This window comes from Meleagris gallopavo, chromosome 20 (assembly GCF_905368555.1).
Source record: "Meleagris gallopavo chromosome 20, MGAL_WU_HG_1.1, whole genome shotgun sequence".
Lineage (NCBI taxonomy): Eukaryota > Metazoa > Chordata > Aves > Galliformes > Phasianidae > Meleagris > Meleagris gallopavo.
Window position 1 is genome coordinate 2,451,252 of NC_139423.1, and position 25,444 is coordinate 2,476,695.

The window sequence follows — 25,444 nt, forward strand, 5'->3', positions numbered from 1 at the left end:
AGTAGCTTGGTGCTGGAAAGGTCCCCCACCACCAACAGCATGGAAGGACCAAATCCATCCTCCAGCATCCCAGCATGGGAGAATGGCCACCATTCACCATGAGCACCCGAGTCTTGCGGTGGGGCTGAGGGCAAGACTTGGGTCTTCTTCCTCCAAATCACATTTGATGAGATGTGTTGGATGGGTCAGACTAGCCCTCAAAATGCAACTGAGCAAAACTCCACCCAAGGATGCCTCCAGCTCCCAAACACACCCTGGGGCTTTGCATGGAGCCAGCAATGCCCAACCCAACTGGGGAGCACCCTCAGCCCGAATGAATGCAGCTGCACCCATCGCTTGGTAAAATAGAGTTTTTATTTGTTCATACAAATAGTATGAATTATCAGAATTTCATTTTCCTAGAAACATCTTTCTCTGTGTAAAATTAATTTGTGTTGTACATACCACAAAATACTTGATTTACAATTTTTAATCAGAGTTTCTTTTTTGTGGGTTTTTTTTTCCTTTCCACTTTGTTTTCTTTAATTATTATTATTATTACTATTTTTTATTTTTTTTTAACGAATGGGCTACTCTACAGTACCATGTTACAGAGAACGCATCACTAATACCTGTACTGCACTTCAGAATACAGGACTGAATGAAACTCAGCCATAAATTAATGTTACAATGTGAAGATTAAAAAAAAAATAAAAATAAAAAAAGAACTTCTAATCACACCTCCAAGCTTAACTTCAAACAAAAAAACAAACAAACACCAAAGGTTTTGTTTTTAAATGATGACAATAGGACTGATTCCAGTATTAGCAACCGGCCGTACAGCATGGGGAATTCACCTTTATTGTCACACTGTCAGGTAAGGCCTTTATAGTGAATGAAGTCTACTACACACTTCATTACAGAAGATATTGAGGCAGGACTAACCGTTTGCTCACAGTTAGAAGAGTTATTATTCACTCTCTGTATTTCTGCTCTTCTACAAGATTGCTTCATGAGAGCGTTTTGAAGCAGGGTTGGATAACACAAATGAAGCCTGAGCTCTGCCATGCAGCTGAGAAAGGCATCAGGATATTAAGTTGTATCCTAGAAGACAGAGGGGATGCTGAATCTTCCAGCACAAAAAACAGGCAGGCACGCGCACCCCAAAGGGAAGCACATGGCAGGGAAGCCACAGAGTGGGAACCACTTGGGGAAGGCAAGCTTTTTCCTTCTGCACTTTGCATAAGCCAGCTAGTAGGAATACTGAGAATTCTGGGACCTCTCATCACTTTTCCAGCACTGTTTCCTTCTCACCACCCCACCAGCCTCAAGCAGTTCCTTCTCCCAGGCCACCCAACACCATGGGGTCTGCAATGTGCTCGTGCATTTGTCGGTAGGGAACGGGGCTGGCTGGGCACCAAAACCCCCAAATGTGCATAGATCCAACAACCACCATGGGTTTCAGCTGTGTTTGTGGGACAGCAGAGTATGCTCTGCTAACCTGTTGGGTCCCACACTCCTGTCGGTGGCTGGCAGCCCTAAGCATTGCTTCATTGCCAGAAAAGGCTTGGTGCAAGGAGGAAAGGATTTGCATCACGTCCTCTTTTTGTAGGAAGACGTGTCTGGAGGCAACACCCACATGGGGAGCTGGTCCTGCTCACTGCAGTTTTGCTACCTGGCATCATGCTTGACATCTCCCATTCCTTAAGGACACACACACCCCACACACCCCACCAGCATGGACAAGATTCCCAATGGAACACTGCTGTGTCAGCCCACAGCCCATACAGCTTCACCACAGCCCTGCAGGTGTTCAGCTGAGCTAACAGAACCTCTGACAGTAACAAGGCATTGGGCACACACAGTGATTACCAAAACCTCCTGAGCATGCAAAACACAGCTGGAGCTTTTCGGAGAGCCCTGCCAACCTGTTCTAACGTTCCAACACACTCAATTCCACTTCTGGGGAAGGATTTCCAGGTCACTGCACACGGCTTGACGGTGAGGTGCTCAGAGCCTCCCACCCTGCCCAACTGCCAGCCTCCCCCTGCTTTTCTATAGGTTTGCCCTCGTTGGCAAAGCAGCATTTTTCCCAGTTCTAAGCACATACTGCTCCTCGAGAGCATGGGAAATGTGTTCAACCAAAATACAGCGGGAGTAAAGAGGGCCAGCTGTTGTTTCCCAGCAGGTGCAATGCCCTGGGGGGCACCGAGGGGCACAGTGCTAGGCTCAGACTTGGGGCTCAGGTGGCTCTGTGGGTATCTCTGGCATCTCCCCCCGTGGGGCAGGTACCAAACGTGGCTTCCGAGCAGCACAGAGTGCATCGCACCCACATATACATGCATTTTCACATTTGTCCTGCAGTCAAGATTTAAAATGCATAGAGGGACTGTGGGAAAGAGCCTCCTCGACACAAGGCAAGGGGCAGCAGGCTGAAGGTCCACTCTGCCCGTGCCGCAGGCTCTGCAGCATCCCCATTAGGAAAGGAGCACAGGACACCAGGCAGGGGCTCTATGGCTTGGATTCCCCACGCTCTGACCCACCAGCTCTGCACCCACCCGCCCCACAGAACCCCTGGGACGAGGGAGCAGAGACCGGGACACCGGAATAGGGAAAGCAAGTGTTTATAAAGGCCAGATACCCGTAACAAAAATAAATTTGTGCTTTCCCTCCCTCCCTTCCCACCCTCTCTTTTTTTTTTTTTTTTTTGCCCTTTTTTTTTTTTTTTCTTTTTTTATTTTTAAATACAAATCTTCTGTAGGAAAAATGGAAGCACCGTCTGTTACAAACCAAATTAAAAAAAAAAAAAAAAACAGGAGAAAAAAAAAAAAGAAGAGACATATTAGAATTAAACACGGTGGAATGTTAAACAGGTTACAGGCTACCGTTCTAGCCAGTGCGGTTAGGCAGCTTAGTGAATTAATTGCTTAGGAATTAAAAATAAATTATTATAAAATAGATTTCTGTACATTTTACATACATATATATCTCTTTATATACGCAAACTGTGATGGGCAAGTAATTACAGGGGACTTTCCCACGCCAGCCTCAGTCCCAGCCGAAGTCCTGCCCCGTCATCTGGTAGAACTTCATGTTGAAGGGCCGGTAGAAGTCCCGCAGCCTCTGCACCACCTCCTGGTCGATGTCGGGGTGGGTCCTGCCTTTCGTTTTCCCCAGGCAGTGGGGTTTGCTGCTGCCCTCCGCCTTCTTCAGGCAGGGGAAGCCCTTGGTTTTGTTGAAGTAGAAGTGTTTGTCGGTGATGATCCTCTTGAGGCCCAGAAAGTCCTGGACCCTGCCCAGCTCCCCCGCGGGGTCGCTGATCAGCCTCTCCCCGCTGACGAAGAGGATCTGCCCGATGGGGAAGTAGAGCAGCCAGTTCTCCAGGTGCTTGGCGTAGATGCCGATCTGGATGGCGCTCCACGAGGTGTCGATCAGGCCCGTAGTCCTGTTTTTGAAGGTCAGGCTCTCAAAGGTGGGGATGTCGGGCTTCTTGGAGAGCGTCTGTGTGTAGTCCGAGATGGCTCTGGTCACGGGGTCCCGCACCACCACGATCAGCTTCGTGCCCTTGGCCATGGAGGAGATGCGGGCTGGGGCCTCCTTGGTGACGAAGTAGCTGGGGGTCTTCTCCATGGTGATCTGCCCCTCCAGGGTCCTGGGCATGAGGTCCCTGCCAGCAAATCATGCAGGTTAGAACAACGGGTAACAGCAAAATACACACATATATAAAAATACACGTACACATACATACACAAGTATTTTCTTCCTTAACATGGTTGTATGGGCCATTTAGCTCATATGGATAAATCCATTTTCCAATGATCTAGGGGCTATGGATATTATTAAATAGCACTGTATTGGAAATCCAGCTGAGCAGTGTCCCACTTCTCCAGGGGTAGGGGAGCCAGGCTGTACTCCACACCTGCAGTGTGGCTGCATACACCACGCCAGATGGTCAGGATGAGTCCACAGCAGCACTGTGCACCGCTCAGGTCAGCACCAGACTGCCTGCATGCCCAGCCCACAGCTCATCTTCCCAAGGGTAACAAGAGGAAGGTCTACTGAAAGCCAGGAGCTCACCAGAGCTTGCCCACTCTGCTTTCCTTTAGCATTTCCAGTGTTATATTTCTCTCAGTTCAGGCAAAAAAGAGCTATTTGCCCACAGCATCTACCTAGCTGGTCACCCAACCACTGGGTTCTCAGCAGAGTATTTCCCTGCCAAGCACCAGAAGGAGCATCAAGAGCTGCTGGAGGCATCTCCAGCACATTCCAGCCAGTACCCAGCAAGGACAGCCTGTCTCCTCCAGCACCACATGGACTACAACCAGTTGGGATACGGGATGCAACCAGGAGAACACAACCTCAGCTTGCACACCCTCACAATACACAAATCCTTGAATTCTGTCCTATTTCCCTGGTCATTTCTAATTAACAACGCTGATAAAAACTGGAGAACTTTCTAAAATAACTGAAATAGCTCAAAGCAAGAAAAGCCATTTTTTTCCTAACATTCACTAGGCAAGCCTAAATATTTTAGACCCTTTGCCAATGCTTTCCTTTCACAACCCCATGGGATTCATTTACTCTGGGCTGAGAGACAGTTAAAGACAGCAAGAGGGGAGTCTATCACAAAATTAAAGCTATAAAACTTGATTAAGTTTTCAAAGCATCCACCATTGCAGAGAAATGATTGGTGAGTGTGTGATCTGCAAGCTTCAAGCAGCCTTACCCCAGCTGTACTGCACTGCACACAGAGGCTGCTTGTTCCCCTCCCACACTGCTTTATGCCTCTACAGCAAAGATCACTGTGAGCCCTCACGATTCCAAATGCTGCTGATAACTTGTGCTAATGCCAGTGGTTGCCCTGAGTAAGAAGGCAAAGGGAAAAATGACCCATCTGGGGGTAAATAGCAGGAAAATCCATAATGAGTGGGCTGACAGAACAACAAATTGCTGCATGGCCATGGAATTTGGTCTGTAGCTGTTTAGGTAACTGCTGTTTGATGTAGATTGTACACAGTACTCTATTTCACCTTCTGGCATTAAGCTTACGCCATGTGTTTACTGGCAAGGGACACCCAATGCCCACACCTGTGGGCTCTGCATTGCACTGTTCATAGAATCATAAGACTGGAAAAGACCTCTAAGATCATCTAGTCTAGACCCACATGAGTCAACAGGGCAGTCAGTGGACCTGGGACAAAGGGGCAAGCATGCTGGGGCAACCTCCAGCCAACAGTGGTGGCAAATCCTAGGGCTGCCTTCTCAGCATCACAAATGGAGTTTCTCATGCAGACGAAAGTCACCCCAGCCTATGAGCACCTGGGATATGAATGCTGCTGCAAGTCAGGAGCTGGCATGTGCAGACAAACAGAATCAAAACACAGCTCTGACTAACCCTGTACCTTTCTGGCTCACTCCACAAACCGGTAACGCCTTCGGAGAACAGCACGAGTCAGTAACGCTCAGGGAGGGACTCCTAAATCTAACGTGGGCTGATGTGGATTTCGACAGACTACTCATTAAGTGGTGTCTCTTTTTTATGGCCACATTAAATCTGAGCTCTACATCCTGCGCTGGCCACCAATTGATTTAAGGTTTCAATCCACGAAGCCTTTAACGGCCAGGGACCTGCCAAGAGAGGAGACTGCTCTCCATGATGGGCCTAGGTCCAACTGAAGCAGTGAGTCCAGCAGGTCATTCTGCATTGAGGCCCCGGACACCAAGGTCAACTTCTCCTGCAGGGCTGCTGCAATCAGTGTTTACTGGACTCCTGGTAATGATGCAAGGCTTATTTTTTCCTCCTTGCACAAGAGAGGCCTTAGGCAGGGCTCTGCCCTGTGGAAGAGGAGGAAATTGCTGGGGGCAGAGTTGCTGAGTCAGGTGATTGGGTTGAGAAACTCTTAATGAGTGTTTCCACGAACTCAGAGGAGCATACTGCAGAAGTGGAAGAGCACGAGAGGCACCCATAGGGCCAGCAGCACCTGAGCCCACCCCTGGTTTGTGCCTGAGGACGTGCAGCATGTCTTGTTTCCAACAGCTGACCCAACTGAAAAGTGGCTGCACAGAAACTGGAGAACAGCAGGAGAAATCAAATATCATGGCCCATGGATGTGGTTTGAACCTCTGACAGCAACACATCCAGGAAAGCAATGTTTCATTGCACGTGCCTGTCTGTAGCAAGCAGCTTTTCCATGGCTTCCATAACCTCCCACACAGGCATCACCCATCGTGCCAGCAGCCAGAGACAGGGCCTTGGGGACAGAAGGAACTGGTAAGTTTGCTGCTGTGAACTCACACGGGTGGAAGAGTCATTGAGGAGGGTTTATTCCCATTCAAACCACACCTGGAGAAGGGCAAACTGGCCTGGGTGTAGCACTGTGGCTCCGACAAAATACACCAGATGCGTACATTGATGGAAGCAGGACCAGACTCCAACTCTGAATATCTGCTCCCGGTGGCTGCCTGAGTGGTAGACGGAGAGAAAAGGAGCTATCACGGCTGGAAGAGTTGCAGCCACGGTGTGCTGGTGGGATATGGCCCCTGTGAGTCATACAGACACAGGCAGCTTCCCTGTGCAAGGCAGTGATGGCAGAGGTGCAGCCACCACCACTATCTGTATGGGGAAGGGAGATGATAAAGCTGAGGGCAGGCCGTGGGAAAGAGATCTGAGCACAGACAAAAGCTGCTGCACCAGTCGGGACAGGGCTGGATGGAGACAGCACAGAGGGCTGCACTGGATAGCAGGGTGGGAAATAAAGATGGTATGAAAAGCTTGGCAAGCAGTCTTCCTGTCTTGTCATCCTCCTGCCTTCTGGCAACCTGGAATCAAAGACCTCTGGAGCCACTGTGTGCACCCAAATCATCCCATTTTATATTGACTGTGGACTGACTGAGCCTTTGAAACCCTTTTTGCCTTGAGAACATCTCACAGCAGAGAGTCCCAGTGTTGCAGCCCTACCTTTGAACCCTTCCCCTGCATCCCCACTAGGGAAGAGACAAGGATTCTGCTTTGTGAGCACAGAAAAGGAAAGTGAGGATAACAGTGCCAGCAAATTCCTGCATCCCTGATTTGGGCAGCCAGCACCAGGAGGACCTGCAGGTCCCATGGGATGATGGAGATACAGTGGGATCACAGCCATGAATTTCCTGCAGGCGGAGAGCAGAGCCTCTCGCTCCGAGCTATGAACATGTCAAGAGAGACAGAGGAAAAGCTTTTCCTCTAATGAATATTTCCTCGGTGAAGCTTGCATCCTCCGTAGGCGAAGTGATAGGCTTAGTCTAAAGATGGATTGGCCTACTTTACCTATTAACCACTTAGACTAATGTAATAAAGGCCCTCCTCATTCAAACATCCCTAATCCCCAGCCCTGCTCAGCTCTGAAGTCCACAATTAGACAGGATGCTAAAATAACCCCACCAGGCTGCTGCCTGAGGGACATGGGAGGAGGGGGGACGGGGGATTTTATTTTGCTTTTTAAGTACAAACTTCTCTAATGTGAAAACTAGACTCAGAGAGACATAAATTTACAAAGTGGGAATGACAGGTGGCCCCACGGTAATCCAATCCTGAAGGCTAATGCCCTTTGTGGCAGCTTTTGTCTGCGCAGGGGGGGTCCAAGCTAATCTGCTGCCATTTCTCCAGGAGGGGCTGGGGGCTGCAGGGACCTCCGTGTCCTGTGGCTGCAGTGTTGGTGGCAGGTAGCACAGAGTGGCACGCAGGACAGACTGCAGCCTCCTGGGGAGGGAGGGCAGCAGAGCTGTGAGGGATGTGCTGGAGCCTAGCAGGGCTGGTAGCATCACCCAGTTGGGAATCCCATGGCAGGGAGGGACGAGTGGTCCCTATACCTGCTGCACTGCAGTGTCACTTCTGCCACCACCACTGCATGGCTGCAGCGATGGCTCGTTCCAGTCTCAAAGCCCCCACCTCCAGCCCAGTCCTACAGCTCAATCCCCTCCAGACAACTAAGCTGTCTCAGGTTCCCTCTGCAAAGACAACAAATCTTCCTTCCAAAAGGGAGAGGGCTACTATGTCTGTGTAGGCAGCTCTAAAAAGAAGAGAAGTGTCATTGGTGCTTGAGACAAAACACCATTTCCGTATGCTACCAAAATGACTGCAGGCTATGGGGCAGACTGAGCAGCGTTCACACAGACCCTGAGGCAGATATGATGAGAATGGATTTTTTGTGCAGGATTTCTAGACTTTCCCCAGAGCTTGCCATAGAAGTAAGAAAAATAGGGAAGAAAGGGGAGAAGAGCAAGTCAAACTATTTCGGATACCAGCCATGCTCACATCGAGCTCAGCCCTGTAATCCAGAACCATATGCTTGGCCACACAGCAATGAGCATGCAAAGCATCCAACCTATTCCTGGCCACTTTGCACCCAAATTCCTGACTATGTTTCAAGACAACCAAAATTTGGAAACATGACAGTTTCTGGGGAATGTACCCCCAAAACCTCACAACAGTGAGGCAGTCTGACAGACCACATGGATCAGATAGACCAGAAATGGAAAAAGCAGACACATTCTCCCAGCCCAGTAGGAGGCTTTTAGCCCTATACCAGCAACAGAGAATGAGCAAAGGTCTGGGAAGCAAAAACCCAGAGCATCACCAGCATTGCAGCACAAGGCCAAAGGCCACCACACTGGACCCATCCTGATCCCATGCCTTTAACCACTGCTCATCAGTTGGAGAACCAACCCTGTCCCAGTTTTGCTGGGATGCAGTGCAAGAGAACTTCCAAGGCTCCAACCACAAAGTATGGCAGCACCCAGATCCCATTCACTGGTATTTACCATTGGCTTTAAGCTGGCTTTATGGGCTTCAATTACATGCCGTTATCTCTGTTATCACTAGCAAGCAAAAACCCCTTATATTTCTTACAAGAAAGCAAAAGCCGAAACAGACTGTGCTATTAGGAGGACCTTGAAAGTCCAGGATGAGTTTTGCAGAAGATTGGAATATGACCAAAGTTAGAGCCACAGGGACAAACAGCACAGCTGAGTCACCCCACAAGACTCCGAGGATTTAATGGCTGCCTTCTCCCAAAGGCTGATCATAAAATCATCGAGTCACAAAAATATTACTTTAAAGCAGGAACATGGCAAACAAACAAGGAAAGAACGTGAGAATAACAGAGCTTTAACTACACAACAGATCAGGACCAAGGTCCACTGGCTTTGGCATCACCAGCGTGGCTCCCACTTTGCTCACTGTTGGCAGCTGAGGAAAGGGGAAGATAATGGAGAGGAAGGAGCAAAGGAGACACAACAAAAAATTCCTTCCACTTGCTGGTTTATTATTTGATACACTTGAAAATTTCTTTGCAAAATTTCCCTGCCTTGGGTTGTCCTTTCCTCCCATCGTTGCACTGAGGACCTGTGCAGTAGCATTCAGCCTCTCCTCTTTTTATTATCAGCCCTAAGAGCAACACGTGTGTCTTTGTCTCAAGCAGGAGCCCGTTGTTTGGGTTGGAGAACTGTACAACAATAAAAGGGAACGGCTGTGAAGCAGCCCCAGCCTTTTTGAAACGGGTGTAACTCTATCCAGCTCCATCAAACACTCGCCACGACATTTACACAAACCAGATGATGGGAATTAATGAATTTCGGGGGTGAGAAAGGGGAGATAAAGGAGAAGGGAGAAGGGGAAAATAATCCATGGGCATGAAAGTCATGTTTTTCTCACCCTCCTTGCTCCCTGCCCCCAAATCTGCCAGGTTCCTTCACCTGTTGGGGAGTCTGGGGATTAGGAGAGGGAGAGGAAGGTAACAGCGTGAAGGCTTCCCATCAAGAAGCCACTCCTTCTGTGGGCTTTGATGATGTCTGCAGACCCAGGTGTCCACCACCACATGGGAACAGGCTCCAGCCATGAAGTCTGATCTCAACTCTTTTGATGCAGATGCAAACCCCATCACATGCTGGGGTGAGAGCGGGGACATGGGGCACCAGTCCTTACACTGCATGCAGACACAGCACAACAGGAGGGGACAGTGCAGTACACGGTGCATCACAGAGTCGCAGCCTATAGGGGAGGGAGTAACTTCTAGCAGCAGCAATGCTAAATTGGCAGAGCTGTCTGTCTGCATTGGAACTGGATTTGTGCTTTCATTGGAGAGAGTATTAGGGACCAATGTGCCTCAAAGGTTGTGTGAGGCTGAGAAGGATATGCCAACCCTCAGCAATGGGCACAAAGGCACCAGGTAGGTCTCTGAGCCTCAGACTCCTAGGTGCAGCAGTTCCCTGCCCCAAGGCAGATGTCCAGTGTTGGGAGGAAGGGCTCAAGGGGATGAGAGCTTGGGAGGCAGGCATGAAAGAAAGCCCTGCTTGTTGGCTGGGGGTCCCGCAAGCAAAAATCTCAGCAGGTCTCTCTCCCAACACTTCCTCCCAACCAACACAGACATTCCATGTGCACAGCCCACCCTGGCTCCTTGCTTTGCACCAACTCAGCGCCACATTTACAAACACTCACCAAGAACTTTCTCTCCTTGCTGTCTGGAGCCAGCCAAGATATTCATCAGCTCCACCACTTCATTATATCGGTCTCCTCTTTATGTAAAGAGCGAAGCCTCTTTCTGTCCCCCATCATATTTAAAAGCTCGGAACTTCTACTAAATAATGATCTCGCTGAGGGGAGGGGGGCCAGCACTTTACATATCAAAGGGCTGCTTTGGTGGGATTTACAATAATTTGAGATGAAGTGGTAAATATTCCATTCACTCCACTTTATCTCCAGTAATAATTATAATCCTATTAGCAAGGTCCCAAGAAAGTGATTGCATTATCATCTAGCGAGCATCTATGTGGATTTCTTGGAGTGGGAAGGCCATAGGCAAGTAAAGAAGGAAAAGCAACAAAAGATGCGACTGCCAGCACCTCCCTTCCCCCAGCAGGATTTGGTCTCCATTGTCCCTACGCTTCAATAGCGCTTTGCTCTGAAAATAACAGCTTTTGAGTGCAGAAAGGGGGTGGGGCTGAAATGAGCATCTTGCTCCTCCCGGTCAAGCCTGGTCCCATTCAGGGCCACCAGGTCCCCCCGCTGCCACTCTGGGCACAAAGAGCCCCAGTTCCTCTTCCTGCCGGGCACGGCACTTCAATTAAAAGCTAATTGCTGTTTCTGGGTGACTTCTTCAGAATATCGCACAGCAGCACTGCCCACTGCTTGAGTCATGTGAGATTACTCTGTCTTCACTTCCAAGAAGAAAAATAATAATAATTAAAAAAAAAAAAAAGTTTTTGTTTCAAAGAAGGACAAGGAAGCAGAAGTTCTGTGATTTAAGGGGGAAAACTAACTCTAAACCCAGCAGGAACCACGCCTGAGCTAACTGGCAAAGCAGAACCAAAGGCTTTTTTCCAGCAGATTGCAGGGCCAGCTGCGTCTGCCAAACTGTGTTTCACCCCTGCGTGCTGCTGTCTCTTGGTGCACCCCAGCAAAACGTGTAGCTGTGATTCACCCTGTGCAGCCCTGTCACCTCCATCCCTCTGCCAGCAGCTGTCACCCACGTGCAGTGGCTCCCGGCTGCAACACGCCGGCACTGCCTTCACAGTGCCCAAGAGTTCAGCACAAAGTGGTTGTAACACTTCTCCCTATAAAAGAAGCAGACAACAGCCCAGAAAGGTGGAAGAAAGAAGAATTTGAGGCATCTGCTGGGATCCAGCACTCACAACTCAATCCTTGGGAAAGATCAGTCCCCCCGGCTGCCTCTGCCTGACTTGTGGCTCTTACTGTCACAAACAGAAGGACCAGCTGCTTCTCTTCCCTGTAATGCATCTCGTGCCAGAGATGCTGCTTCTCAAAAACCCCGTACTGAGCAGCACGGGGCTCACACTCCATGGGATGCTTCAACCGTCACCTGCTGAGCTGGGACTGGTCCAGCAGCTACAAGAACCAAAGTGATGTCCCCATCCAAAAGCAGGCTGACCTGGAGGAGTGCAAAAAGAGCTCCTCAGCATGGGATCACTCAGCCTTCCTTGGAGCCTGCAGGGGCAAATCACATCTTCAGGAGATGATTTCAGACTGTCTGTACTTCCTAGAAGATGCGGGGTGGCAGAGGCTGTGGGTTTGATGGCTGACATCTCTTTGCCCCTCAGAGATGGCAGTACTGTGGAAGGAAAGAGTGGCCAGCAGCAGCGGCACTCAGCTCCCAGCAGCACATGCACCAGCCCAGCATAGAGTCTATAGCCCCAAAGTGCTCCCACACCCACTTATTTCCTCTGCTAATTTGTAGGAACAGCACTAATCCTCTCAAAGACATTAAAACACCACAGACACTGTCCTTTGGGCATCTCTCCTTACTTCTCGGAGAAGTGCTTCCTTGCAGTGATGGGATCAACCTCCATAGGGTTAAACCCCATGGATGTGAGAATGTGGGTGAATACAGTTTGTTGGCTTTCAATGGTTTTCTTAGAAGCACCAGGTCTTTCAAGAACCCCAAACCCAGCAGCACCATGGCTAATGCAGGAACAGAACCACTAATCAGCCCTGCAGAGCAGAGCATCCTCCTGGCTGCCCCAAAAGGATGTCTATGGGGTCAGACTCTGCACCCAGCCCCAGTTTGGGGCTTCTGTTAGCTTCAGGCTATCACACTGGGGCTCTGGATCTCTTGTGCCCTGCATCTGGAGGTATTTCCTATCCCTGCCACATTCCTATAACTCAGGAAGCCACAAGAGGTTATCCCATCAGCCTCATCCCTAAAGCCCTTCTCCAGGGACCCCCTGTGCCATATGCCAGTGGTGGGGAGCCCAGCGAGCAGAGCAAGCCTCAAGCTGGATCCAACAGGCATATCTTCAGTATCTTATGCAGGAAACAACAGTCACTCCAACCATCCCCACGTCACTGTAGGACACCACTTCAGGATACCTTAGCAAGACCTTACAAGCTCCCAGCCAGGACAGGACCGTGGGGAGACGAACTGAAAACCAGGGGCACACAAAGCTCACACACCACACTTCATCCCAGGGATGAGCCACAACACAGGGACGAGCCAATGCTTCCACACCCCTTCCCCTTCCCATGCTTTCCCTCTCCCTGGAGCAGCCCAGACACCACGTTTCACCCGCTCCAAATGTTGCTAGAGGAGAGCTAAAAGAAAAACCCACCACCTACTGAGCCAGCCCTTCACTAAACACAGCACAAATCAACAGCCACCAAACAAAACCAACCCAGAGACAGGCGGGACCCACACTCCCCTCCTGCCCGGTTCATCAATCACAGCCCACCGAGAGCTCTTTTGTGTCCTTCCCTGAGCACACAAATGCAAGCCCCCAACCTGTGTGCCTGCACAGGCAGGTAACAAGCTGCACTGATAGTGCTGCCTTTTGTCCCACACCCCCGAGCAGCCTCCCGTTTGCACAGGGAGGGCTCTGCGTGCACCTAGACACACACTGCTCCCATGGAGCCCTGCTATTAAATAAAAGCTTGGTGATAAAGCCCCGTGCTGCCTGCAGGGACGCCTCGCTGTTTGTCACTCCTGCGAGGCACCTTTGGGGTGGGACGTGCACACAGGGTGTGCAAAGAGAGCCAAAAGGAACTGGTGCTGGTGGCAGCTGTGTGACAGTCCTCCTGCTCTTCCTCACCGTGGGGAACAGAGCAGAGAGGGGAGCAGGAAGACCACCTTGTCCACGCAGCAGGGAACTCCTGTGAGCACTTGGAGCCTCTGAGGATCCTCCAGAGCAGCCTGGCGCCTCCACAGAAGGCAGAAAGGAAGCAGTTTGGGTGGCAAGGCCAGGGCAGGCAACAGGGAAGCCCGCAGACAAATGGGCATACGCATCAAGAAAAGATTGCACATCCTTAAAAAGTTACTTCAGGAATCCATCCTCTGCAGATAAGGAAATGCTGAAGGCAAAAGGCAAGCAACCAGTATTGCCCCAGCTGCACAGGCCTTGGAAAGGACAGCTCAGAAAGCAACCAGCCTTCCATTTTCACCACCATCCCACCCAAAAAAGGTACAATTCCTTCTTCCGCCTTGTTTGCCAACAGCCACGTGCCCATGGATGCTGCCAACAGAGGCTGAGTGTGGCCATGAAGCTGCTGCACAGCCCCAGCTCCCACTCAGCAGAACCACTTGGAACGTGGGCAGCCTCCGCAATGGCCCTAAGCACCACAAGGCAGCCCTCTGTCCATCACAGATCACTGTCCCAGTGAGAAGAACCACAGTGATGAACAAACTTCCTCGCTACAGAAGGTGACAGCAGCTGCCAGGTGGCACAGCCGTGACCTGACCCAGTGGCCATCCGGCCACCAGCTTGTCCCACCTCGGGGTGAGTTGTGTTTGCTACCCACTGGAACAAAGGCCCAGGAGCTAATACACCGGTGATCCTCTCAGCACTGATCTCTAAATGCATTTTAGCACAAATGGGATTGCTGTCTCACCTCATTCCTTAATGGATTTGTGATTACAGCCAGAAAGGTGTAGGCGGTGCATTGGAAATTAAGCTTCCCATTGTAAACAGATCAGGTTAGTGAGTGACAACACATTTGTCCGGGATGGGATTTTCTCCCCCAGCATCTCCAGTCAGCCTGGCATGGCCTTCCCCTCCCCTCCCAGCCTCTCCCCACCTTTTTACCCTTCACAGAAAACTCCAGAGGCCAGAAAAGCAATTAAACACCAGGACAAAAGAGTAGGGTGCCCACGTTCTGCTGGGGGTGGCTGTGCCACCATGCCACAAGGTGGGTGCCAGCAGTGCTGCAGAGCTCTGGGTGCAGCAGAAGGAACACCAACAGCCCTGGGAAGGAGCGAGATTCCCAGTAGAAGAGGGAGACAGGCAGCAATTAGGGAAACAAGAAGGAGCAGGTCTGTCTGCAGACACCCCTCCTGCCCCAGTCATTACATGGGACCATGGCTGGTCATAAGTAGTCAAGAGCTCTTTAAAGAGCAGAATCAGATGGTGGAGATGCTCTGCTGCAAGTACAACAGATGCAAAGCACTACTTCTAATTAAGAAGGCATTCACTTAATTAGACACTGCATTGCCATACCAATGATTTGATCTAATCCTACACATTTGGGCTGTGTTTAGGAGGGCTCTTCGTGCTGGCTGCTCACTTCTGACTGCTTGGGTTGTCTTTTTTTGTACCCTGATGGCTGCAAGGCAGGTCCATGGCTGCAATGCCAACCCAAAAGGACCTCGTGGAGCAATGTCACACTTGCCAAAACCCAACCACTGGGAGCAGATCTACCTATCAGACAGGTCATAGGAAATGCATGCACAAACCAACCCTGGCCTTGGTGCTGAGAGCTGATCTCCTGAATCCATTCCATGCCTCGGCTTGACAGTCCCTGACACAGGGAAGGCAGAGGGCTGGTATGCTGAGAGATGGAGCACAACCCAAGTGAAATGACTTTTCCCTGAACACTGAAGAGTCTGAATGAGAGCCATTGTCATTCAGATGAAACCGAGTGTCAGATTAACAAATCAATGGGCACAGGAGATATAAAATGGATTACTATTGAAGCCTTTCAAATACTCAAACATATGGATGAACCAAATGTGAATTGTAATTGACTCACCCGCACCTTTGATCTCTACACCCTTGGGTTCCCAAAGAGACGGCCGGCCCCCTCTGACGGGACTGAACCAACTCGGAGCTCCATTGTGAGCTCTCACAAAGCCTTTTTTCTCTCTGCTTCCATCTCCTCGATGTAGCCACATCCTGGCTCTTGGAAACCAAGACAAGCCAGCTCTGTCTCAGAGAGCCACAGGGCTGCAGGAGGGAAGCTCAAATCTCCTGGATGCAATCTCTTGCACGGAGCCCTGGATGCAATCTCTTGCACGGAACCCACCAGCCCCAGGCTGCTCTCCCCATCACCAATCCATGCTTCACACTGGCCCATCTGGTCTCACACCAGAATGTGCCATGAAGGATCGGAAGAAGAAAACAATCAAGTGTGCAGCAATGATGCTCACTGCTCCACCCTTCCTGAAACTGGCCTTGGAGTCTGCTTAGGATTTTCCAAGGACTTTGCTGATGGGTTCTGTAGCGTGGGTGTGCCCTGACTACAAAACCCTTGCTGATCTGGAAGTACTGAAAGCTGCTCTGCTCCTCCTCCCAGCAGCATCTGACCATGCAGATCACTTCTACTTGATGAAGAGATGCAGCTTTTAGTTTTCCTGGAAGGTTTCTGCAGCTACATCGAGAATAACCTGAATATAAACTAAACTTTACCTCTAAATGCTTACTTCTGGAGTTTGCATAGAGATTCCACCCATTTTGGACATCTATCCAAAGACACCTCGAAACAGTAAAAAAAAAAAAACAAGCTTCTTTTTGATGCTGTACAAATCACAGCTCCAGAGGAGTCACGCAGCAAGCATTTGTTGGGCTCTAATTTCATGCCTCGTTACATTAGGTTGCTCTAGGCCTTCTAGAAAACCCTGCACAATTCATTCCTCCACCTCCAGCTTCACACCTCCACACCAACCAACCTTTTGTGGACGCACACCAAAGCCTCTCCTCATCGTCACGGTGGCAAATGAAAGCACTATGCAGCTCTGTTACTGCCACGCTGAGCCAAACAGCAACAGCAGTTCTTGAAACACTTGTTGCTGAAGGGAAATCCCAACAGCTCTTCCAGTACTGGGCACCAATGTAGAGGGCAGAGAGGTTGCATGTGTCCCCTCCCTCCATCCACAGCAAGCAGACTGAGTTTAATCAGGGTCTAGGGGACCCTGGCGTCTGGGGGCAGGCTTTTCTCTGCCCCCACCATTCTCCAGCTCAGCCCCAGCCCTGCAGCTGCTCAGCACTGCTGGTGACCTGTGCTGGGATGGCCGAGCATGACAACTGCATGGCTCACAGCAGAGGAACCCAGCGAGGAAACGGCCACGGGGAGGAAACTCCTGTGCTCCTAATCTGCTTTAGGAGTGCATGAGCTTGCTGTTTATATATAGCTTAATTAATTATTACACTGCATTTAGCAGCATGACCTTGAAGCCATCTCTGGGGGGAGCCAGCAGCCCCAGTGCAGCAGGGTGGTGTGTGAGGCACGAGGACACTCCTCCCTACCAGACTGTAATTAAGAGACTCTAGAGCAGACAGCAGCTCCTGGCCCCTCTCAGCTCACAAAACACTAACCTGCTATTCCACTTCTGCTTTGGCAAGGCCTGTATCTGCTCTTAAGGCTTTGCTCGCTGCTCAACAACTCCTGTTAGCTATTCCCTCTGAAAACACCATGCAGACAGCCCAGGGCTTGCTAGATAGCAGATCTGCTCAGAGGGGGAATTTTATAAAGAAGCTGTGAGCTCTCTGTGAAGCTGCAGCAAGCTGGGTGCACAATGCTACAAAGGACAGCAGGGATTTGCTGATCCCCATCCAGCTCCCTGAGGAGCGGCGATCCTGTGGCTGCTCAGCTCCCACATGGCTCTGTTTGCAACCTCACTGCCCAGAGATGCAGTGAAGTCAAGGCAGACACAAGAGGATCCCCACCCCATCACCCCGCCGAGCACCTCTGGGTGCTCTCCCATCTCACCCCGTGTGCAGAGGTGGGGGATGGCAGTGTGACTGGCTCAATGGGTGGTCATAGGGGGGGTGAGAGACTGCAGGCATCATTGTTCACCATCCCTTACCTGCCCCTTATGGGGCTCACGAAGCTGCTGCCTCTGCCCGGTTGACTCCAGCACCTCCTGCCTTCCTTCCAAGTCTAAAACAGCTTAAAAAAAAACAAAAAAAAAAAGAAACCAGCAAGCAGCAGCCATGCCAGAGCTGCAGGCCTTGCCAGTTTTTAAGCAAATATTTCACAGCCTGACGAAGCAGCAGAGCACTCGATGAATAAAGCATCGGGGTTTTTTCCTCCCCCTAGTGACAGAAGGTCTCGGCTCTGAGTGCTCAGCCTCCTGCACACAGAGCACATGGGACAAAACCTGCAATCCTGCTGCAGTTGGTTCCCCAGTGACTGTGCTGCTCCCCACGCACAGCTCACCAGTGTGCAGCAGACTTGCTGATTTTCAGACAAGCTTGCATTCAATACCCGGAGGGGCTTCCAGTGTTAGAACAGTGTTGTTCACAACACTGTTTTTCTAGTTGCTTTATTGAAGTTAATCAAAGTAATGGCTTTTGCCCAAAAGGACAATGTGCGTGCTTCAGGAGCAATGTTTTCCAGCTCCATCGCTCAAACACACACCAGGGACCTGAGCCTGTTCAGAGGGCACTGAATGCAGCAAAGTTTTGGGGCCACATCCAGCTGGTGCAGAGCAGCCTGCCCATGCAGCAAAGCATGCTGAGCACCGGCATCAGTGCTCCCACTCCAGCTGCACTGTGCCACAGGACTGCAGGGCAGCAGCCCAGGATGTGGCCTCACGTTCACACTCAGCAAGGGATGTGTAACATATATATCCACCTATAATGCTCTGTGCAGGCCTATAAAACAAAAACCTACACACAATCCCCATTTGCTGCTGGAAGAGCTGACTGCAGGTCTGCCAGGAGCTCACACTGCTGGGAACTGGCTGTGCCAACTCGATGGGGAGACTCCAAAATCTCTCCCTTTCTCACACACCAGGCACTTGGTGGATTTCAGGAAGGCCCTGCAGCTGCACAGAGTGGGCTGGCAGGGTCACAGCTCTGAATTGGAGCAGTGTAATATTGAGGATGGCACTGCACCAGCCTCATGAGTGGGACTGCTGCCCTCGAGCTGCAGGTAAGCTCAGGGTTGGATGTTCCGCTGCTGTAACAGAATCAAAGGCAGCACTAAGTCACAGTGTCACTCAGTGGGGACAGATACTGAACACAGCTGGCTCCAGGGTGTTCCTGAGGAACTGGAAGGACATGTAAAGAATTTAGCAGAACGTGGCATTCTTCTTTAAGTTCTTACCTTCCCTGCTACCCACTGTGCGAAGGGGCCCTGTCACACTCACGTATTCCAACAGAAGAAGGGAAAAAAAAAAGTGAATTATTCATTTACTCCAAGTCAGTGTGAGGTCTTCTGCACGCACTTCTGTACGGCTGGCTTCTCCTCAGATGTTCCCAACCACCAGCATCACAACCCCCAACCACCCCAATGTCTCAGCCTCTCCATACAGAATCACAGAATCGCAGGGGTTGGAAGGGACCTCCAGAGATCATCGAGTCCAACCCCCCTGCCAAAGCAGGTTCCTACACCAAGCCCCTGAGGCAGGAGCACACAATCTCCGGAGCCAGCGCACTGATTTGGGATGCCAGCAGCCCATAAACAGCCCCTCACATGCCCGCTCCTCTCCTCCCGAGGTCCCTCACTTCTCCAGCGTGGGGACACTGCATTCAAAGCCACCATCCATGAGTGTACTCTTGAAGCTTCAGAGCTACTGCAAAGAGAAAAGCCACCACAGGGAATTTCTGAAGAAGAGATAAGAACTGATCTCCTTTTTGCAGCACTTACGAATGAACTGTAAGGCCTTCTGCACATCACGCCTGCACAGTCCCTGCTGTCCCAGGCAGGAGGAGCACAGAGGACCCTTTGCTGGGACCTTGGTGACCCTTCTGAATGTGGCTCTGTGCACCTCGCAACCACCTCCGTGGAACCACAGAATATCCCAAGTTGGGAGGGACCCACAAAGACCACCAAGTCCAACGGCATCACCAGGACCTCAAATTAACCCAGGCTGCTAACCGACACGGCACCCCCAGCCCCCTCCTTGCTGTTAACAAAGTGAAGAAATGGGCCATCGACCCAGCTGGCTCTGCTGACAGCCACCAGGCCGAGCTCCTCGCTGAAGCACCCAGCGTTCATTGCTCATGAGCTAATTAAGAAACTCCCCATCAGCTGCTGAAAGACCTGAAATTGGGCAAGCCTGGTACAGTCAGCAAGTCCCAACCCAGCACTTACTCACTGCCAGGAGGAGGCGTCCCCTCCGGTCACTCCCTGCAGGGTGACAACAGGTAGCGTCGATACCCCCTGACCCCCTAATTACACCGCTGAAATAACGAGCCCTGGGATTTGTTGTTCTTGGAGCCACGTGCTGGCTGTCCCGCACCGCTCAGCCCGTTGGTTAGCCCTGTGACCCACTGCTCACCCACGGTCACACCGGCCAGAAGAGGTGAGCGCTGCTGCTGAAAGATCGCTTAATTAGGATGGATTAATGACACCGAGTCCGAGCTGGAGCAGACGGAGCAGTTCAGCGAGCGGGGCCTGATGGTGAGACAATACAGCTCCATGAGGGCAAGTTTTAGAGCCACCACATCCAGCCACGAATGGGGAAGAGATCACAAAGCTCAGCCCACCATAAAAAGGAAAAAAGAAATACACAAAAAATTCACAAACCCCCTAAGCCAGAGCCCAGCCCATGGCTTTCCTCCCACCATTCCCATGCCTGGGCGCAGCTCGCGGCACACGGCGCTGCCATATCGATGCAGCAGCCCACCACGTCCCCCCCAAAGCACGGCCAACGCCGAGGAGCTCAGCAGCTCGACAGGTGAGGCCATGAAACCCGATCACTGCAGACAATGTCGTCCCCCCAGCGTCGTGCTGGGAAGGCCTCGTCACGTGCGTCGTATCGGGCAACATGCTGGAAGCGCAGCGGAGCGCTGAGACCCCAGCGACACGAATAATCTTTGCCATCTGTTTGAACAACTCAACCCTCCTCAGATCTGGAGGAATGATCCCATGCGAACACAAGGGCCTTGCTGACTGATTCCAGCAGCCCCAGCCCCACGATTCGGGGCCGTTCGCTAAGGAAATTGGCCTGGTGGTGTTGGAGGGGCACCCGGGACACTGAGGCTACGGGCAGGGCGCTGGGAACCCCCACTCACCCCAGCACAGCACAATGCAAAGCCAAGATTTGTTTATCTACATATCACATATCTGTATTTAAACATTACAATATAGATCGATTGATAGATACATCTAATATTTTTAACTTTTTTTTTTATTATTTTTTAAACATAAAGCAAATAAAATCTCAGCAGGATTGGCAAAGCGACCCTGGAGAATGCAACCTTCCCGTTGGGATCTGCTCACTGCCAGCAGTGCAGCCCCGGCATCGCACTGGGGGAAATGCTCTTTGCCCAGCTATGGGGCTTTCACCCAAAGCTGCTGGGAGAATCGCCTCCATTCCCAAACTCCCCAGCGATGAGAAGCCTCCAGGAGCAATGGGAGCTGTTAGCAAGTGCCTGGCTGGGGGGACAGAAGACATCAGGGTGTTACACTCACTGCCACCATAAATTCAGGCTTTACAATGGCCAAATGCAGGGTAAAACTGTCTCGCTCAGATTTACCCTGGCTTCAGCATGGCTACAGCCACCCGATGTGTTACCCTTCCTCTGCTTCCCACACACACTCACCCTGGGGGCCAAAAAGGACGCTTCTGGGGGCAAAAACAGGAAACAACACCAAACGAGGGTGTTTTCCCATCGAGAATCAGCACAAAGCAGCACCCTGTGCAGTAACACCCCCACTGCTTACTGGGGTGACCGGGGAGTTTAGGAACGCACTGCACATAAATGGATCTGAACCATTCGGGGGGGAATGAATTGGAGAAATAAAACTAATAATCAGAATAAAAATATTACATAAAACACAAAGGGGCGGGGGGAAAAAAGAGAACACGGTCTGGCTCCTCGAGCAGCCACAGCCAGGGCATGGCGTCCTGGTGAAGGCTGAGAGCTCAGCAAATAGATCAGCGATGGGCAGCAGGGCCATGAGTGCACAGTGCAGCCCCATAAGGCACGAGGCTGAGCCCACGGGGCACAACATGAGCAATAAAGGAAAAAAAAAAAAAAAAAAAAAAAAAAAAAAAAAACAGCCCAAAAATGTGTAATCCTAAGTGTGATGTTGTTTCCTTACTGTACATTAATTAAAGGACGAAAGGGTTTCAAGTCCCCGCCCTGTTAAAAACACACTATTAATGCCTGAAATGATAGGAAACTAAATATATATATATTTTAAAATATATTATTTTTATATATATATATAAAAAATATTTTTCCCTGTATCCCAGGGAAGAAGCAATTCCCATACGAGCAGCACCCCACACGCACACAGCAGCTCCCCGCAGGCTGCTCGCGGTGCAGCCCGACTGAGGAAACTCATTTATCGCCCCAAAGTTCCACGTGCTCCTCACAATTAGTTCTCAGCATGGCTGGATCCCATTTCTCCTCTGTCATGGTGGATATTTTCCCTCGGACTGGTTAACATGCTGCTTTCATTACCGGGGAGAGCCCCGCAACACGCGCACGGGGTTGTTTCCATTGGATTCCCAGCTATCCCACTGTTAGTGAGTTTTTTCCTCTCTTCCCTCTGCTTTTTAGCAGCTCAGCACCACTTGATGCTGTTCTGTCTTCTGCAAGAATAAGGGGAAATGTATTTTATTCCATTTAAACACCTCCATGAAACAAATGGAGCAAGAAAAAGTTTGCTCTCCCTCCTTCACAAGTTCCTTGCTGTGTGCAGGACCTTCTGGCACGGCACAGCACTGAGATCGGTACAATTAATCACAAATACACCCGAAATTTAAGCTCTCATCAAAGCAAAACTAGCAAAATTGCCACGACTTCTGCCTCTCATCAATCTGCACAAAGTTTCTATTGGAAGATGGCATTGCATGGCAGGATTAAAAAAAAAAAAAAAAAAGAAAAAAAGAAAAAAAGAAAAACACCAAACCAAAGCAAAACTCCCAGATCCAACCTGATCAGCTCAGATCCACGGGAATAAAATCTCCTTCCATCAGCCAACAGTTGTGTCCCCGTGGTCCCAATGGCGATGGGTTGAAGTGGCAGCGATGTGCGCTGCGGGCACAGAACGGCCCCATGGAAAACAGTGCGAAAGCCCCCGAGCAGCAGAGCTGAGGCACACCCTGCTCAGCAAGGCAGATATTTTACAGCGGGTTTTATCTGGTTTTATGGGGCCGTTAACAACCAAACAGAAACGCTTCTCCTTATTGATGTTCAGATAATAAATAAAAGCCTCAGTGGGGCTCGTGGCAATAAGCACGCTCCTGTGGAGCGCTGAGAAACCAAAATGCACTGAGGTTCAGGGCAGTTTGCAGTTATGCAGGATCTGATTTGTAACACCAAAATTCATCCCGCCCAGTTCCTGCGTCTCATTCAAACCCAACTCAGAAATAAGGCAGAATTTGCAAAGCACCCAGCCATTATTTGGGCAAATATTACCATTCTCCTCAGTGCACTGAGCACGATTTTGCATTCCTTCCCCTCAACGCATTCGGGTTACAGTCTCCCAAGACACCACGGCCACCCAGAGCTGCCCAGAACTCAGCTAAAACAGCAAAAAACCCCAGCTCAGCCACCCAGCAGTGCGCTCACAGGGGTAGGGCCCATACTGCTGGAAATGGAGCAGCTGATAAGAAGAAAGCATGGGAGAAGTTGTGCCCAACTTTGATGACAGCTCCTCTAAACGTTAAAAATTCCATGCGTCCCTTCGATACCGACTGCCACCCCCCGTGCTGGGACAACAGATTGCTGCAATCATAAGCTTTATTCTCTCCTTTCCCCCCTTCCACCTCTTCCTTGTAAAAGATTAATCAACCATTTTATGGTCTAATTTAGGCGCCTAATTAAAAACACAGTTCAACACCTACAACACCGTCTTGCTAATAAATCCTGACAGCTCCTCCGCTCTGCAATATGCAGGTTCTCCTTCCCAAACACCAAGTTAATATTTGATGGGATATCAGTCTCACCCCGTGGCCGTGGGACACCGCATCCTCCGCTCAAACCTCAGAAATCCACTGTACGAAACGGCCCGATCCTCTCCCGCATCCCCTTCGGGACGGGATGGCGGCATCAAAATCCCATCCAGCGACCCGGAGGATCGCTGTAGGGTAGGAGTATGGGCGGCAGGGCTGTTACAACTCCGAACTCCGCCGCTGTGCCCGCCGGCTCCGAGCTGCTTTGGTACCGCACGGATCGGCCCCGAGCGCTCCGGGCTCACGGGGATGCGGTGCCCGTGCGGCCGCCGCTCTGCTCCAATTTTCAACTTTTAATCAACGCCCCGCGTGTTTCTCACTATGTAACCCCTTTCTTTCCCCTCCTCCGCTTCCTCCTTTTTATTTTTATATATATATTTTTTTTTAATTTTTTTTTTATTTTATTATTATTTTTTTTTGGTGGGGTTTCTGCTGAAAGCCGCGATCCGGAGCGAGTTCTCATCGCGGAATAAGCCAACGCAGCGCAGCGCACGGGGACCGCCCCGCACCGGCAGCGCTGCCCCGGTCCGAGCGCGGCCGGAGCTCCGGCGCAAGGGATTAAAAAAACCACCGCACGGGGAGAGAGAGCTGGGGAAGGAAAAATTAATATTTAACTCTATTTCGAGATGACGTGCGCTTTGCTCAACGCGAAGCCCGCAGCCGCCCGGCCGCCTCCCGCACCGCCTCGGACAGCGCACTCCGCGCGGAGGCTTGATAGGAGCTAATCGGGTTTGGGGGGTTATTTTTCGTTATTTTAAGGGTATCCGGGACCGCCTCCCCCATCCCCGCCCCGTACCTGTACCAGGCGAGGCCCTGCTCGTAGTTGCGGTCGAAGAAATGGGGCTCGGCGCCGACGGCGCGCACGTCGGGGTGCACCCGCAGGAACTCCAGCAGCGCCCGCGTGCCGCCCTTCTTCACGCCGATGATGATGGCCTGCGGCAGCCGCTTGCTGCCCGAGCCGTTGAGGAAGGCGGAGATGGGGCTGAGCGCGGCGGGCGCTGCCCGCGGTTCCCCGGGACCGCTCTCCTCCGGCGGGGCAGAGCCGCGGGGCGCCAGCCCGGGCAGCGCCGCGCAGGAGCCGGCGCACGAGTAGAACATGTAGAGCCAGAGGAAGAGCATGATGGAGAGCAGCAGCAGCCTCCGCTTCAGCGGCAGCAGCGGCGGCGGGAGCGCGCCGGGCACATCGAGGCAGCGGTTCAAGCGCTGCCCCATGTGCCCGCGGGCGCGCCGGGCTGCATGGCTGGGGCCGCCCGCCCGGCTGGCTACCGCCCGGCCCGGCTCAGCGCGGGGACGCCGCCGCCGCCCGGCGCCGCATGGGCTCCCCCGAGCCCCGGCCCCGCGGCCGCCGCCCGCCCCTCGGCCCCCGGCCGCTGCCCGCCCAGCGCCGCTCTCCCCGCCGCCGCCGCGGGCGGCGCAGGCAAAGGCAGCGGCGGGGGCGGAGAGCGAGGCCGGCCGACGGGCAGAGCCGACACCCAATCAGCGCCGCTCCACTCCGCATAATGAGCCCGACCGCAGCCTATGAGGAGAGAGGGTGGGCCGAGGGGGCGGAGCGCCGGCGAGGTGGGCGGTGAGGAGCGGCGCCGATTGGCTGAGCGCCCGGCAGGGCCGGGAGCGGCCCGAGCCTCGCGGCGCGCGGTGCGGCGGATCGGGCCGTGTCGCGACAGGGCGGCACGCTGTCGAGACGGGCGAGGTCCGCGGTGGAGCGGGCGGCCCCGACGGCGGGAATGGGGTCCCGGACCGCTCGTCCCGCGGCGGGACGGGGCGGGCACAGCCGGGGCGGCTCCGTGCGGAGCCCCGCGGGGCTGAACGAACGCAGCGCCCCGTGAACACCGCGTGTCCAACCGAACCGCGGC

At 51.8% G+C, this 25,444-nt stretch overlaps 1 protein-coding gene across 1 annotated transcript; it reads right to left on the bottom strand.

Annotated features, from left to right (window-relative positions):
* Positions 1-336: 336 nt before the first annotated feature.
* LOC100547284 (heparan sulfate glucosamine 3-O-sulfotransferase 3B1) lies at positions 337-24,918 on the bottom strand. Its single transcript, XM_085240255.1, has 2 exons — positions 24,388-24,918; positions 337-3,646 (listed from the first exon to the last, which is right to left on the bottom strand). The coding sequence occupies exons 1-2, from the start codon at positions 24,801-24,803 to the stop codon at positions 3,028-3,030; spliced, it is 1,035 nt and encodes a 344-aa protein (XP_085096381.1). The 5' UTR covers positions 24,804-24,918; the 3' UTR covers positions 337-3,027.
* Positions 24,919-25,444: the final 526 nt, after the last annotated feature.